This window comes from Austrofundulus limnaeus, unplaced genomic scaffold (assembly GCF_001266775.1).
Source record: "Austrofundulus limnaeus strain Quisiro unplaced genomic scaffold, Austrofundulus_limnaeus-1.0 Scaffold1525, whole genome shotgun sequence".
Lineage (NCBI taxonomy): Eukaryota > Metazoa > Chordata > Actinopteri > Cyprinodontiformes > Rivulidae > Austrofundulus > Austrofundulus limnaeus.
Window position 1 is genome coordinate 2883 of NW_013953927.1, and position 15594 is coordinate 18476.

General features: G+C 37.5%; 1 protein-coding gene across 1 annotated transcript in view; it reads left to right on the forward strand.

The window, feature by feature from the left end:
- Window positions 1-15594, forward strand: part of LOC106535675 (enhancer of polycomb homolog 1) — a gene marked incomplete at its 5' end in the record, with an annotated part of 25852 nt that overhangs the window by 2424 nt on the left and 7834 nt on the right. Inside the window, 9 exon segments of the mRNA XM_014032739.1 lie at window positions 4057-4216; window positions 4608-4753; window positions 5552-5758; window positions 6102-6250; window positions 7438-7591; window positions 9331-9489; window positions 9651-9740; window positions 9904-10052; window positions 11287-11696. Coding sequence (XP_013888193.1) covers window positions 4057-4216; window positions 4608-4753; window positions 5552-5758; window positions 6102-6250; window positions 7438-7591; window positions 9331-9489; window positions 9651-9740; window positions 9904-10052; window positions 11287-11696 — 1624 coding nt within the window.

The window sequence follows — 15594 nt, forward strand, 5'->3', positions numbered from 1 at the left end:
TGATTAGTCGACTAATCAAATAAATAATCGGTGATTAATCGATTATTAAAATAATCGTTTGCGGCAGCCCTAGACGGGACATAGTGACAGTAGTTGGCTGCAAAAGTCTGTTTTGTGCAAAGCACAATGAAGATCATGAGTGATTTACTGGCTTTTCAGCTATTGTTATTTTGGTTATATGTATATTTTGACAAAGTTGCATTTAAAACAGTAAAAAAAGCCAAGTTGTGCTTGAGGAAAACAGTCAAGTGAGTGCAATATCTGATTCAACTGATGTGGGCTCTTTCATTCTGCTATACACCTCCTATTTTTTCTTAATTTTAAAAATCTACAGTGCACATTAAAGTAGAGATAAGCAATGCTTAATTGTAAAGGTAAACTTTGAAGCTGTAGTAGTAGTAGGCCCTAGAATAACCTGGTTCTTCCCATGTGCCATTCAWGAAAGTCCTTAATCTCCACTTGTCTAACTGCTCAGCAGAGGAAATCCCACGCTGTGAAGCATGGGTGCAAGGATCAAAGCTGTGAAAGATCAGGATGTCTCTAGCAGAGTTAGGGCAGCCTGATGCAAGCTGCCAAGGTGATATTCTCCGCAGTAACTTGCAAAGGCAGGTCTGGCTCAAGTTTAATTYGCTCTACATGAACTATTTATGCAGGTTCTTCAGCTCGCAAACCACAAAGTTCATCTGTGTGTCAGACTGGGAGCTTGGCACCGATCCATATTTATAAATGCCATTGGAAAATACTGAAGACAAAACTGTTTACCTTTTATTATAGTGTTAGTTTTGAATGCTTATAGTTTAAAATTGTTGTTAATGTACAGAACTACTTTATTAAGCAGGTACTTGTTGAGTTTTTTTCAACAGAGTGCTGTAACTTTAAGCCTTACAATCATTGTAACTTGGAGTGTTCCAGTCTGTTTCATTATCACACAGTATGATGCTAGTTGTGTTATCCTTTTAATCTCACTTWACACATTTTCCTGTATGAGTTTCACAGAATGATGCTTTATATTTTAAGTATGTAGCAAGGTTTAGAAATAAATATTGCACACKTTTGAACTCGAAATGTCTGTAGAAAAGCCAGTTTGCAGTAAAATAACCTTGCAGTTTTTTTGTCATTCTATTCAACTTGGGTAAAATTGTTTTTATRTATAGAATGTGGATTAAAAATTTGCCATAAAAGGGTAAGAAACATAGATGGTCCTTGCTGGCATAAGTCAATGGGGAATTTTTCAAAATTAWTTTTCTACACCTAAAAAAGCTTCACAATTACGTCTTGTTTGAAAACTTAATTTTTATTTGTCTGGACCAATGTCATTGAGCGTTTAAATGCTACATTTAAAAGGGGGAATCCCCAAGCTTCCTAATGATGCCAAACATTCGAATACTTGCCAGTGCTACTGCAGCTGGCAGAGAAAAATGATCTTTTTCAAGGGAAATTAAAAACATTATTTCTGAAGATGAACATGTTGGAAACTTTGTTTTAAAGCTAAATGAGGAATACTTTTACTTTTGTTGCTCTGCATTCTGAGCTCATTCTGACCCATTTTGCTGGTATGGGTCACAGTTTTGAACCACAGTGATTTAATGGTTATCTTCATCACTTTAGTCATACTCTGTAACCCTTTTTACTTTAGTTCTAGCCTGTGGAAACTAATTTGTATTTAAACTATTCCTTTGGTGCCAGTTCAGGGAAATGGCTGATAATTTTGAAATCAAACTAATGTTGACATTGTGTTTTAGTGCTACTGTTCAGACTTTGCATAGCTTCCATTTTTGACCTAATAGATGTAAATCTCACCATCTTTAATTATTCCATGTCCACCAGCAGACTATAAGCACTTACTATGCAGGCACCTGGGCAACCTCCAGTTCAAATGGTGGTACTGGGTTCACCTGATTCAAAAATAGCATGACCACTTGYGTATTAGCAGTGAGGTCTTAAAAGGTTTGTTCACATTCAATATTGAAAGCATGAACTAGCTGTTAGCCAGAGTTGCGTGAGTGCACTTGCGTTCCTCGTACCTTCTTGTACTATAGAATAGCTGTTGTAATGGATGAAGCATCTCTATCTTCTTCAGTTGTTCAAAATTGAATCTGGAAATACCCAGTTTTCAGGCCCTGATATGGTTTTTGGCAGCAAGACGCAACAGAAGAAAAATAGTCATTTGTTGACTTGAACTTAAAYTTACGCCTGAAACATATTCACTCCGACACCGATGGGTCGAYGCRCGGTCACGTGGTTGTTCGGCAGTGTTTTTTTGCACAGACCTTTCATAGTCCCTACGACACCCCCGCGCCGAGTTCGAGAAACCCCCCTCCCTGAAACATACGTCACTGCATGGAGTTMCCCMGCAACAGCCGATAATGCAGAAAAAAAGTCAGACTCGTCACTCATCCGACAAATTTATCCACATCTGTCAAAGCTCCACAGTTTTTGTCAGTCAGATTCCTCCGTGCACAACGTCTGTTTTATCTCCATGAGTTTTCCATGTAATGACTGTCTTTATAAAACTCTACTTCCTGTTGTCGGCTCTAGGAGCTAGTCGGGGCTTTTTTCCCCTCCTTTTTTTTTAACAGAGTGCAGCAGCGCATTCAGCACAAACAAACAAGCCATAAATTTTTCACGGTTTGACTATCTTATAAAACTCTGCTTTCTAGTCTGGGAGCGAGTCGTCCCCCCCCCCCCGGGGGGGTTTAGCACAAAAAAAAAAACCCACACACTTCAGACCAATCACACATTACCGTCGACACTGGAGGGGGGTCAAAAAGTTCTGCCGGCGGGTTGTGCCAAAAGGGGCTGTCGACACGACGCTGAGAAGCCCGGTGACGTAATTTTCGTCATTAAACTGCGACAACCCGTGCCGACGTCGGCAGTTCGCAGCAAGTATGTTTCAGGCTTTAGACTGCAGTCAACCTACAAACAGCACATGTTCTGTTTATCTTCAGCTTCTCCGCAACATTCCTGTGTCTAATAATGTGTTGATAAAATGAATATTAGTTTGCTTGTAAACATTAAATAACACAAACAGTAAGGCCTACTATTAGTTATGTTGACACTGATGATTGACTTTCTTAGCTATTTAATCTACAACACCAAAGTAGTAGAGTATATGAAATGTTTGTCCTTCTGGGGGTATTTTTTGTCTTGATGTTTTTTGTGTGTGCTATACAGCGAATGACAAAGTATGACTTTTATCTCAGGCAGATGAACTGGCTCTAAAGTCATGCTGTTTCTTTTTGTGCCATTTCACAACAGAGTTGTTGTTTTCATCTAACTTGATGCAAAGCTCTTGAAGTTTTGATCATTTTAACTCATATTCACTATCCAGTGTTAACAACTAAAACGGTTCATTTAATAGAATACCGTAACAGAATATGCTGTTAAGTTGAATTGATGCTCATCCACTGGATGTATTTACTGACCCATATCTAAAAATCTAGCTAAGTAACTGTTGCTGTGAACACTGTGTTGCGTGTAAAATGAGTAGGAGCTCTGTTAAAATACTTGTTGGAGCAAGATGGGCTTCGAGTCAGTTTGGCTGCATTGGCCATCTGCTGCATCAACTACAGAACAGGCCAACAAATGCTGTATACCACAGCAGAAGACTGCATTTGTAATAAGCTGCAGCATTTCTGTTTTATACTAACTTTATAAAGCTTCTTGAAACATATTGCGTTTTAGCATATTTGCTGGTACTCCAAGCTTTTCCTACAGATGACACATTTTTCTGAGATGTGCCATCACTGTAGAATGGAATATACAGGCTAACATGAGATCACAGATGATATGATCTGGTTGTTCCATCAAGTGTGTGTAGATGTTCAAAAAAAGCTTGGAATTCAGTTATTAAAAAGTCTTGAATATGCCCAAATAAAAGTGGAAATAATTTAGTCTATATGTTTTTATAATTAGGTAGGTAGGTAGGTAGGTAGGTAGGTATTCTAAAAAAGAAAATTTTAAAATTAAACTTCAGCTTGATATTAAATGTGTTGTACAATGTCAGAGGCAAATCAGTCCAATTTTTTAAAATAGCAGTCTTATTCTGTCTTCCAGGAGCACCATCTCCAGCGGGCTATTTCGGCACAGCAGGTTTATGGCGAGAAGCGGGACAACATGGTTATCCCCGTCCCCGAGGCAGAGTGCAACATCACGCACTACGAGTCCCTGTACCCTGGGGAGTTCAAAATGCCAAAGCAGCTTATTCACATACAGCGTGAGTAGCAGGCTGTCTGCAGCTGGACTGGATTCTTACTGTGTCTGTGAGCATGTGGTGATGTTTATTTAGATGCTTTCACATAGCGGCATTTAAAAAAAAATCTTAAAGCCAATGGCCAATTATTCATTTATGCATTTGATTTTTTACAATTTTAAAATAAGTAAAAATGCAAACATTTAGAAAACTTTGTTTGGGTGAGTCTTCCTTGTCGTCTTGATTCATGAAGTTGACGCATGCATCAGTAACAATGTCTTGATAAAGGGGGATGATGAATCACTTCTAATAATTGTGCAGTGTTGTGCAAATATTTAACAAGTCATCACTTTAAAGAAAAAAGATTTTCTCTGTTTGTCACGCCTGTAACATGTTTTTTAAAATTATTTTACAGCTTTCAGTTTGGATACAGAGCTGCCAGACTATGACCTGGATTCAGAGGATGARACGTTTGTGAATAAGCTGAAAAAGAAAATGGAAATCTCCCTCTTACAGTTTGAAGAAATGATAGATCGACTGGAAAAAGGCAGCGGACAGCAGGTATTTGATTCTCTGTAAGAGGAGGTAAAAGAAGAGGAGGTACTTGATTATACTGGTGCAAACATCAGTTCTTTCACTGCTTGACATATTGATGATACTGAAGTGAAGAAAACTATTTCTTTGCCTGTATATTATCAAATTAGGTGGTGAGTTTTTTATGTGGCAGTTCTCTCTCTCTTTTTAAATGTCAGCAAAACATTCTGTTAAATATGCAATTGTATTTATAAAGGCTAACATTTTGATGTATGCAGTCAAAATGTTTAGATCATACTTGTATTTTTCTGTTTTTTCTTCATCATCTTGAAGGATTGACAAAACAAGTCACATAGTAAGAGAATTAGTTGATTAGCATTTAATCCTACAGGGAAGTTTTTTTTTCTAGTTTTATTTATGAGATTGAAAGTATACAGCCAGCCCTATTTTTCTTTGACACTGTMTTCCTGAATATACAGTCAATATAGTGAGTCAGTGCAAGGGGACCTGGGCAGGGATTATAGATAAGGGACAAAGTGACATAATGACAAACCCAGAGCACTCCTGAAAATGTTTTCAATCTCTTCCCTAATTATATAAAAGTTAAATTAAATAATAATGCCGTTATCAAACAAATATTCTTTGTCAGCAAATGCTTATTATAGACTCACTTTGACATGTAAACAAAAAAAAAAGATCAGGGCATTTCCAGTATATTTTTTTTGAGGTAACTAATAGATACTAGTTTAGTTGTTTGTAATATGACTAGTTTAATGTTCAGGTGGMCGTTGCACTTACTTTGGCTTGTCTGTGCTTGTTCTGCAGCCTGTYAGTCTCCAGGAAGCCAAACTGCTGCTGAAGGAGGATGATGAGCTGATTAAGGAGGTGTTTGACTACTGGAGCCGCAAAAGGAAAACTTCCAAGAGTGGCTGCCTCATCCCTAACGTCAAGCAGGAGAAGAGGGATGGCTCCAGCACCAGCGACCCTTACGTGGCCTTCCGCCGCCGAACAGAGAAGATGCAAACCCGGAAGGTAGTACTCCATGATTAAAGTGTGTGTGTGTGTGTGTGTGTGTGTGTGTGTGTGTGTGTGTGTGTGTGTGTGTTTTAATAAATGCAGTATACAGTGTGTATATATTTTTACAAGGTAAATACTAGGAAATTAACTATTATTTAAAATGATATTTCAGCTCATGTCTAGTGGCTTTCAAATTTGAAATCACTTTGAAGTTTGATGTTAAGTGATTCTAATAGTCCAGTTGAATGKTTTTTTGTGTGAATAGTAATGTAATTGCAAGTGCAATGCTTGGAAAAAAAGTCTTAGTATAAATGTAAACCTTGCGACAGTGTCTGATTTATTCTTGCTTCATTTTCAGAATCGAAAGAATGACGAGGCGTCGTATGAGAAGATGTTGAAGTTGCGCAGGGACCTGAGCCGAGCCGTGACCATCTTAGAGATGATCAAAAAGAGGGAGAAAGTCAAAAGGGAACTGCTACACCTCACTCTGGAAGTAGTCGAAAAACGGTAAGGGTACTAGTGTGTGAAGTTTGATTGTCATTGGTGGATTTAAGGGTGCTGCATTAACTTGCAAGCTTTTGGGGATTGTTTATTTTTATTTAAAAAAATTTGGGTGAAGTTTTATATGTGAAATTCCACACTGGCTCCATTTGTTGGGTTGCAATGTTTAAAGAGAAGTTGACAGGGTGGGTTTATGTCATTAATTTATGGAATGTGGTTTTGTTTTGTTTTGGTTTTCTGAATGTTAAATGAGTAAAAAAAGGAAAGTTTACTTCCCTAATTGGGCCTGGACTACATCAAATACTTCAAACTTTTGTTTGAGAATATTTCCTTGTTTGTTTGCAAGTATAAACTTGAGCCACATTCTCTGTAAACTCAAGCTTCGCTGCTCCTGTTAATTGGTGACAAAGTTGTAGACACGGTTATGCTTGTAATGTCAATTTTAGAGTTCAACTCAGAAATATTGACTCAGGAGTATATTAGCCTGAGGGTGCATTTATCCCATTCTGTAAGGTAGTATACATAACATAGTTGCATTGCGCAATGTTTTGTTGTTTGTTTACATTCTTTTTTTCATGCTCTACTTGATTTTTTTTCCGTCAGAGGAGCGTTTGCAATCCATCCAGACATGMCATCCGAATAGAATGAGTTTCCTCTGAAAGTAGCTGTCAATGGAAGCTTAAATTGGAYCCTTCTCCTTGAAGTGCTTTTGATTTGTAGTGACATTTCAATTTCCTCTTGTTATCCTGGCCTGGTTTCTGCCTGCGCATCACAGCTAGTGTTTGCACCCAGACCGGACCACTCTGGCTTCTATGGACCACTTCGTTATGTTGTTGTTGTGTAGAGTGACCCAACCAAACTGTGGGAAAACCTGTCAGTGGTCTGTCTTTGGCCCTTCCTATGAAATTGGAGTTAACATAAAGTACTTGGATAGTAAAGAACACTTACAATATAGCATTTACAAGATTATTTGTATTTTGTAGTTTTTGGAAATGCACTTAATGTTGCCAAAAGTAAGATTGTGATTACACAGCAGTGTATAACTTTTTAAAAAAATCAGAATAAGTTTGTTTTCTAAATGTGTTTTTTTTATTAGGCAGTCAATTTTAACATATTTAATTGTGTTTAATTGGAAGTATGACCCCTTTTAAGGCTCCTGTTCCCCTTACATTTCATTGTTTTGTATCCATTAGGAATGTAATGCCAGATTTTGGCAGCGAGGTGATGGCAGAAGCACTGGCCCAGCGGGCCCTGGTGAAGCCTATTTACACCATCCCCATCATTCCCCTGTCCAACAGCAACCAGTACCGACACCAGGACCACATGGACATGAAGGACTATAAGAAAGTAAGATCATGCACTTAAATAAGGTCTTCATTTCCTTTTTATTTACGCCCAGAGCAATGAAATAGTTCTAATCATTACCTACAACACTTTAGAACCACTGTAAATGTTTGCCTGCATGTTCCAAATTTTCTACAAATTTGTATGCAAAACATCCCAGTATTATTCTGTTTTTTCACTTTATCAGGTAGTCATCGTAGTCTCTGGATGGTTCATATGATTTGCACAATCAATACCATCACAGCTACAAACGTGTATTTGTGGGGAACAACACGCTTGGTTGTTTTGGTTCAATTAACCAGGCTGTAGTACGTGAGCCGAGTGTGTAAACAGAAAGCTGGGATCTGCAGGGTGTGGGTGAACCATTTTTCCAAAATCACATAAAAGACTGCAGCTGTTCCCCATTACATCACTCCAAAACTTCTTGAATCAATAAACTCACAAGTGTAACTTTGTTAAAAATATAATGCAAGTACTGTACTTTTCAGGCTGTAGTATAATTTTCTTAAAAAATTGTTTCTTGGGATTGACAAATCCTATATGAGCTATATTAAAGAGTAACTGACATAAGTGGATTATACATTATTGTGTACCTATCATCTTATATGTCTTAGGTTTATTATTATTATTATTATTATTATTATTATTATTATTTTTTTTTTTTATATATTAGTTGAGATCTTGTCCCTGATTGTTTATAAAAGAAATAGGAACAAATTGTGTCTTTGCACATAAATGTTTAGGTTTCCAAGCTGTTTATTCTGTGTATATGCTACACTGTTTCAGTTTAGAAGCTTTATTTAATCTAGATGATTCATGGGTTGTTACATGACATAACAAAACAAAATCTAAAAAGATCAAATGCACAAGAATGGTTGAAAAATAAATCCAATTGGTTACTTTAAAAATACCTATAATGAGCTAAATGTCATGGAAGACTGATCCTAAATGTCACTTTAAAGCATTAAAACTATTGTATAAATGATGAAAAGAATGTGGGCCAAGACATTATGCACAGTATTGTCATTCCTGTTCATAAAAATCTTTTTCTGTCTTTGTCATTATGACACCAAATAACTGAGAAATTAGTTTTTAAACGCTAGTATTTGTAAACCTTTTTGTATATGTACTGTTTATAAAAAACACTTTATTGTAACACTCAATGACAGATTTCCCAACTGTATCAGCTTCAGTAACCAAAAACTCCATTCCTCTGCTCTGTTCTGATTTTAGTTCTGCTTCTCCCACTTTCTGTTCCTTTCTCCAACTGGTTACCGTCTCAAACTTGTTTAAGTACACATTTTTTGTTGCGTTAACTTCACCACCCTGCTTTCCCCCGGCTCTGATTTTCATCATTGATTTGACACGGCAGCTCTTCACTGCAGAATCTCTTCCACTCTGTTTGCTTTGTCCCCAAACGCTGAGGGCTGAAAAGAATTCAACTAATCCTCATAAAGTTGGAGTCTGTTCAGACAGGGAGGTGCCCCCCCTCAGGGGAAGTCGGGGTGAAAGGTGGCATGTGGGTGAATAACAGCCATCTGGCTCAGCAGTGGCATCTGGCACGTGCCTCTATCTGCATATCAATGCCTCTTTTTTCACTCTGTTGTTCCTTCAGTCTCTTAAGAGCCTGTTCACAGTCTATAAACTCTGAGTTACCAGCCACATTATTGTTTACCATTTTGAAATGTCTCAGCTTAMACAGACTCAAGTATAAACATGTTTTTTTCTTTGTCTTTCCAAAGCCTGAAAAGGCAGAGGCAGTACGAACCAAAAGGAAATATGAAAAGAAACCCAAAATCTCTCCTCTGTCGGCGCCTCAACATTCAGGACCCTCTGTGTTCAATCCCAAGGACCTCAACCAGTATGATTTCCCCAGCTCAGATGAAGAGCCATACTCACAGGTATTTTATATCAAACCAAAATGAATCACTGTTGGCATGTGGGTGCATTGTGATTTTAAAATTGCAAATGAAAGCTGTCATCATCTTAATATCTTCATTTGTTAAGTTTAAAATGATACAAGTAGAAAAACTTGGCTCTCAATGTATTTTTTTTCCTACAGATTCATTCAGGTTCCTCCGAGGCAGAGGAGGAGAATGACCCAGATGGTTGCTATGCATTCAGGAGAAAGGCTGGCTGTCAATATTACGCTGTGAGTGCCCTCCTGTGACTCCTGTGTTGTTTCTATTTATGGACCTGACAGCAGGCTAGACAGTCTGCCTGGAAAGTTTTTTTTCACACTGCCAGACAAAATTTAAAGAGAAACGTTTTGTTTTTTTTTTAACAATAATGTTTTTTCCTTCCTCCTCCTTCAGCCTCGTCCAGACAAGAGTGGCAGTTGGCCATGGGTGAGCCCGTCAGAGGGTGGGCCCGGAAACCCACACTTCCGCTACTGTCCAACCTCAATCAACACTCCGCAGCGCTGCATAGGTTTGGCACGACGGCGTCTGGGCAGAGGAGGCAGGTGAGTTGGGGTTTACTATTATATTATTTCTTGCTTTCTTTTTTTTCCCTTTAAACAAACAGAATTTTTTAAGTTGCTTTTTGTTACCAGTAAAATCAAAGTATATTTTGGTGTTACTTGTTCGATCATGAATATAAATGGTTGGATGAAAACCTGCACATGATGATTTTAAAAGGCAGAAATGTGAAATGTCTACAAGGGATGCTGCCAATTTTTAGTAGTGCTCAGTAAAAATTCAGGCAGCATTTGGCTGTAACTGCTGCAGTTATTTAGCATACCAGCTCCTTGGCAGGCACCCAGCGCCCATTTGGCAGGCACATTCTACTATAAATATCAAGCTGGCTGGTAAAATGATGAAGATGACAATCCTAATGTGGGAAATTACCTGTCACTCTGGCCCACAGGCTATCAAAAAACATAGCTTCCACTGAGTTTTAGTGGTGTCCTGCAGCTTCATTTGATGTTTTTTTTTTCATTGTGGGAAACACCTAAGCAAAAATAATTTAGATTTTTTTTCCCGTGCCAGGTGTGAAAGTAACTGCCTAGTTGTTTATCTGTTTCAAAGACACATTGGAGGGACTCATTGTTCTGTTAGTGTTTACAGCAACCTTTTAGTAGCTGCCTCGAGGGAGATTGAATGATCGCTCAGTCTCTGAATTAAAATGTCCTCTTCAGTATGTRATAGTTGCACTTGATGTATTTAGAAAACAATGAGCTCGTTCTGTTTGACATTACAGCCCTAATCAGGCTGCCAATTCATTGATCTTTGTTGTTTCAAAGTTAAATGTCCCAGTAAAGATTTATAGATTCTCCTACATGTATGTTGAATTTGTGGTTCCAGAGTGACATTTATTCTACAGTTGAGACTTTTTATTTAATTGCATCTAAGAATTAGTTTTATTTGGCTTTATCACAGATGCAAATAGACTGTCAGAACAAAACTGATCCCACCAGAAATTTGTTTTAATGCTATAAACAGTAGTTCTTATATTTTTCCATGCCAGTCTTATGAAGTTGTCTGGTTGTAAAATAGATTTTGTTTGTTACATAAGTGTTCTGTTCACTGCTGTGAGAGAATAAAATGTTTTTATGTRGTCCATCACATGTCGTATTTACACAAATGGATTGCCAGGAAAAAAAAAAGGGATGTTGTAGTTTCCTGTGTTTTTTTGCCATCAAATATCATGCAGTGTTGTTTTTTCAGCAGTTCTCTGATTGTTGGGTTTTGTTTTAGGATTTTGCTGGACCGAGCGCACACGGATGTAGACCTCACCCAGAGCCTGGACTCCGACCCAGAGCCCGAACCGCTCGCCTCACCACTCGTAAGCTCTCTGCTCCGCAACACCAGTACCTCAGAAAACAATACCTCGGACTCTACCAGCGCCGCCAACTTTTCCTCATCTTCATCACCCCGGTCGTCATCATCAACACCAGTGGACCTCAGTCAGATTCTTTTGAACATTAAATCATGCCGCTGGAGGCATTTCAGACCGCGGACGCTATCCCATCACCCTTYAGGTGAAGGAGACTTGTCTCGTAGAGGATTTAGGGATTTTAGCCGGACTATGTTGGGACTAACTCGGATCCTGTCTGCTGGAGCCAACTCCCAGAACCGCACAGGCCCTGCCACCACTCCTATCAATGGTGAGTGTTTTGTTCCCTTTACCATWCTTCTTTGTGTTTTACTTTGCGCTGTTTGTCTGATCAGACTGCAACAGGTTTTGCTTAGTTACTCTGTAAGAAAAGGGTTCTTGACCTCACAAGAAGCTGATTCATTATGGATTAGAAAATGTGTCATTTTAAAAGGTTATTGATTGTGTGACTTCTGGGATAATTAAAAAGCAGTASTCAGTCTAAGCATCATTAAGAAATAATTTGTGCACAGTTAATTTAGAAGCTGGTTTTCACATCAATTTTCCATTAGCCTGGGGACCTGTTTGGAGTGTGGCCTTATTGCTTTTTCCTAATTTATTCGTTTACATTTTAACGGTCATGGATTTAGAACATTTGTTTTATTTATTTTTATACTTCTAGTATTTTGAGTTCTTTGTTTTTGTCGTTTTGCCAGGTTGTCCCCTTTTAAAGCTATCAGTTGGTACAAATTTTTACAGAGTATTGTTGAAGTTTACTTGCAAATTGGTGTAGAAAATAACTTCAAAAGGTGTAAAACCAGTCAGGTTTGCATCTGTTTTTGCACTGAGAAACTTTGAACTATTTGTAGTATATATGGTTAGGCAATAAAGTGGAGAGGAAAAAGCAAGAAAAACTGAAGTGATTAATACAATTATTTAATATTGTGATAGAGTAATCTACACTTGCTGATGACCTTGCTCCAATTAAAGTAAAATTACTAAACTAGTTGTATTTGACTATATGGATTTTAAGCTCCAATTGCTTGTATTTACTGTATGTGTGTGAGCTTTGTGGGGCCATTGATTAAAAGCAATCTGCTATTGAATCATTTGTTTAACCATCACAGAAAAATCTAAATGAATGCTGTAAAATAAATATGTATTGGAATACCTATGTTATCTGAATGTTATCTTTATGTTAAGTAAAATAGGTTCTGTAAATTTGAGGTTTGCAGATTAAGTTTTGTAGAGTTCACTTGTTACTGTTRTTATTAGAAGGCAGCAAATTCRAACTTTTATTAAGAATGTATGTTGGTGCAGTGTTCCCATTTTAGGCAATAAGTATTCTGTCCTGACTGCGCAACTATAAACAAATATGACAGTAGTAATAAATGAAGAGTATTGACAGATTTCAAAGTCATAAAAGCAGTAACTAGTTCCTACTAACTGCTATAAATACACTTACTTGAAATATTCACTCCATGTATCTTAAGTAAAAATAGAGGCATAGTAAAAAATAAATGTCTTGTGCTTTTATCGTTATTTGACATACTTACATTAGGTGCTGTTTATCCCACAGCTTGTGCACTGTTAAATAACCCTAACCCTGCCAGGTAGCCACTATGATTAGTTAGTACATGTAACATTTGCCAAATAAACCTCCTTGTAGTGCATGTGTAACATGACAAATTATTACTGATTTAGGTAAATGTATTTTGCAAAGGGCACATAAGCAATACCTTTTGTTAACCCCGGATGCTTTCCGTGAATTCAGCAGCTGTTTTCTGTGCTGGTTCTGGCTACATCAAGGATGTGCAGYGCATGCACTAYGCTGTGTTGTCTTTTCAGTTTAGTATAAAATTTTTCCACATATTTGACTATKTATTGTCATTTTTGAGCACGTGTTTTGTTTTTTCATCTCCCTCCATAGCTAAAAATAGCACTTGGCATACATGCATGAACAGTGTATATGTCAGCGGAAGTGCTAGCATTGTGCAACACAAATAGCATTCCAGCCAGACAAAAGTGCGCTGAATAGTTAAAAGGTTTCTATTTGTAACAAAGCTTTGAGKCAGAYAATTTGCCTCAAAGAAGTTTAGTAATCAAACTGCTTATTACATYTTCCTGGTACGTACAGTCTGGTGAGGTTAGGTTTGTTGTTCCTACAACATGGGGACAATTTTCCCAAAAAAAGCAGGCTCGTGTGGACCAATGCCTGGTCCCAGTGGGTCCAAATGCAAATTACGGGTGTGGGGTTAGGTTTAGGACCAAGGTTTAGGTTAGTTTTAGGGTCAGRTAGGTACCTGTGAGGTTAATTTTAGGGTAAATGGTCAGGGTTAGGCTATAAAGTCTAAAATAAATGAATGGTAGTCAATGTTAGGTCCTTACGAGGTTCAAGAACAAACGTTTGTGTGCACACAAGGCGTGTACTTCAGAGTGCTATGTTGATACTGCTTGATTGTTTTGTTATGGGACACGGAGACTTTGTTTCGGCAGGCTACCGCTCCCCCTTCCCCTCCTCGAACTGGTCGCACTATTAAAATCAGGTCACATTTACGACCAAATTGGTCTAGATCCCTGGCTTGAGTTTCTCCCTTCATTACTGGATCTTGAAATTTTGTGTCACAATGTAACATGGGTCTATATATGTGTCATTTTAGCATCTTAATGGCTGTCATTGCTCAAGCYTGTGTTGCTCTGCTCATAAGGATGCTGGCGTGTGACTGAGAGAAGAGTTGAACAAAAGGCATTTTACACAGTTGAAAAGCAGAAAGGTATCTTGAAAAACAACTTTTTGATTGACCTTTTGCACAGTTACTAATGCTCATACGTAAAATCAGACACCATGTGCTTATTAATACATTCTTATGTTCAAGGTCAGCTTACAACTCCATTCTTTTGGTCCTTTACACACCTGCCTTTCTATTGACTGTGATATACAGTCATACTTGCAAATGATCCTTAAGAAACACACATATGCACTGAAAGGTTTTGATATTTTTATATTGAAAGRGTTTGATATGGTTATTCTGACTATGTTACAAATACCATGAATTAATTCTCTGTGTAATACTATTTTTGATAAATCCAACAGACTCTCACTGGCCTTTGATGGCCACATCTGGTTAACATTGATAGTGATGACAAGAAAAAAAATAAGGAGACAGGAACATGTGGGTTTATTGCAATTCATACTGTTACTGGAATAATAGTTTTTTTCTGGTTGGTTGGTTGGTTGGGTGSTGTGCAACTCAACTTACAAATGGYTAAATTTGAAYTATCGAAAAAATTCTCACTAAAAATAGGCTGTTTCTRTCGCTAATTAACTGCTTAACTATTGTGGATTGTGTTTTCATTAATACTAACGTATTAATTTTTGAGTGGGTGGTGGGTCTGTCAGTCACCTGTCAAGGAATTTATGCATCCCTAGAAGATAAATCAGATGATGTGCCAATTTTATTTATTTACACCCCCCAGTGTTGGATATTCTGCTGAAGCGTCTTCTCTCTTGGCTCTTTATGAATGTTAAACTGCCCACATTTATCTTTTAACACAAAACAGCATGTTRGTTAGCTTAAAATATATTTTAGTTACAGATCTACTTGCCGATTTAAAAAGGTAATTCTAGAAGGATTTTCAAAGTAATCAGTGTCACGTTTTCCTTAAATTGACAACAAATGGACATAACAGTGCAGTTTTGACCTGAGTATAATGCTGATGGTTCTTTATTTTATTTTATTCCTTTATTTAACCAGGAAAGTCCCATTGAAATAAAAAATAATAATAATAAAAAAAAACTTTTTCAATTGAGTCCTGGCCAAGAGGCAGCAAAAGTTATACAACATTTACAAAAAGTTTCTCAGTGAAAATGCCATACAAACAAAAACATTCACAAGTCAAAGAAGTCATCTCTAGTTCCCTCAGTCTGGACTTAAAAGTGCTCAATAGAATCAGTTCATTTAACTTCCAGTCTTTTTTGCAACATGTTCCATGTAGATCAGAGTAGACAAAGGCCCTTTTTTCCGATTCTGTGCAGGGAAATGGTCCTCGAAACACTTTGTTTGTCCAAAAAATATCTCAATAAAAATTTTATTTAATAATTAGGCTATATTGTTCTGTATACAAAGTTTACTATATTCTCAGTCAGCAGGTTAACAGTTTTAGGAGCTGCTTGAGGAGAACTTCCTCGT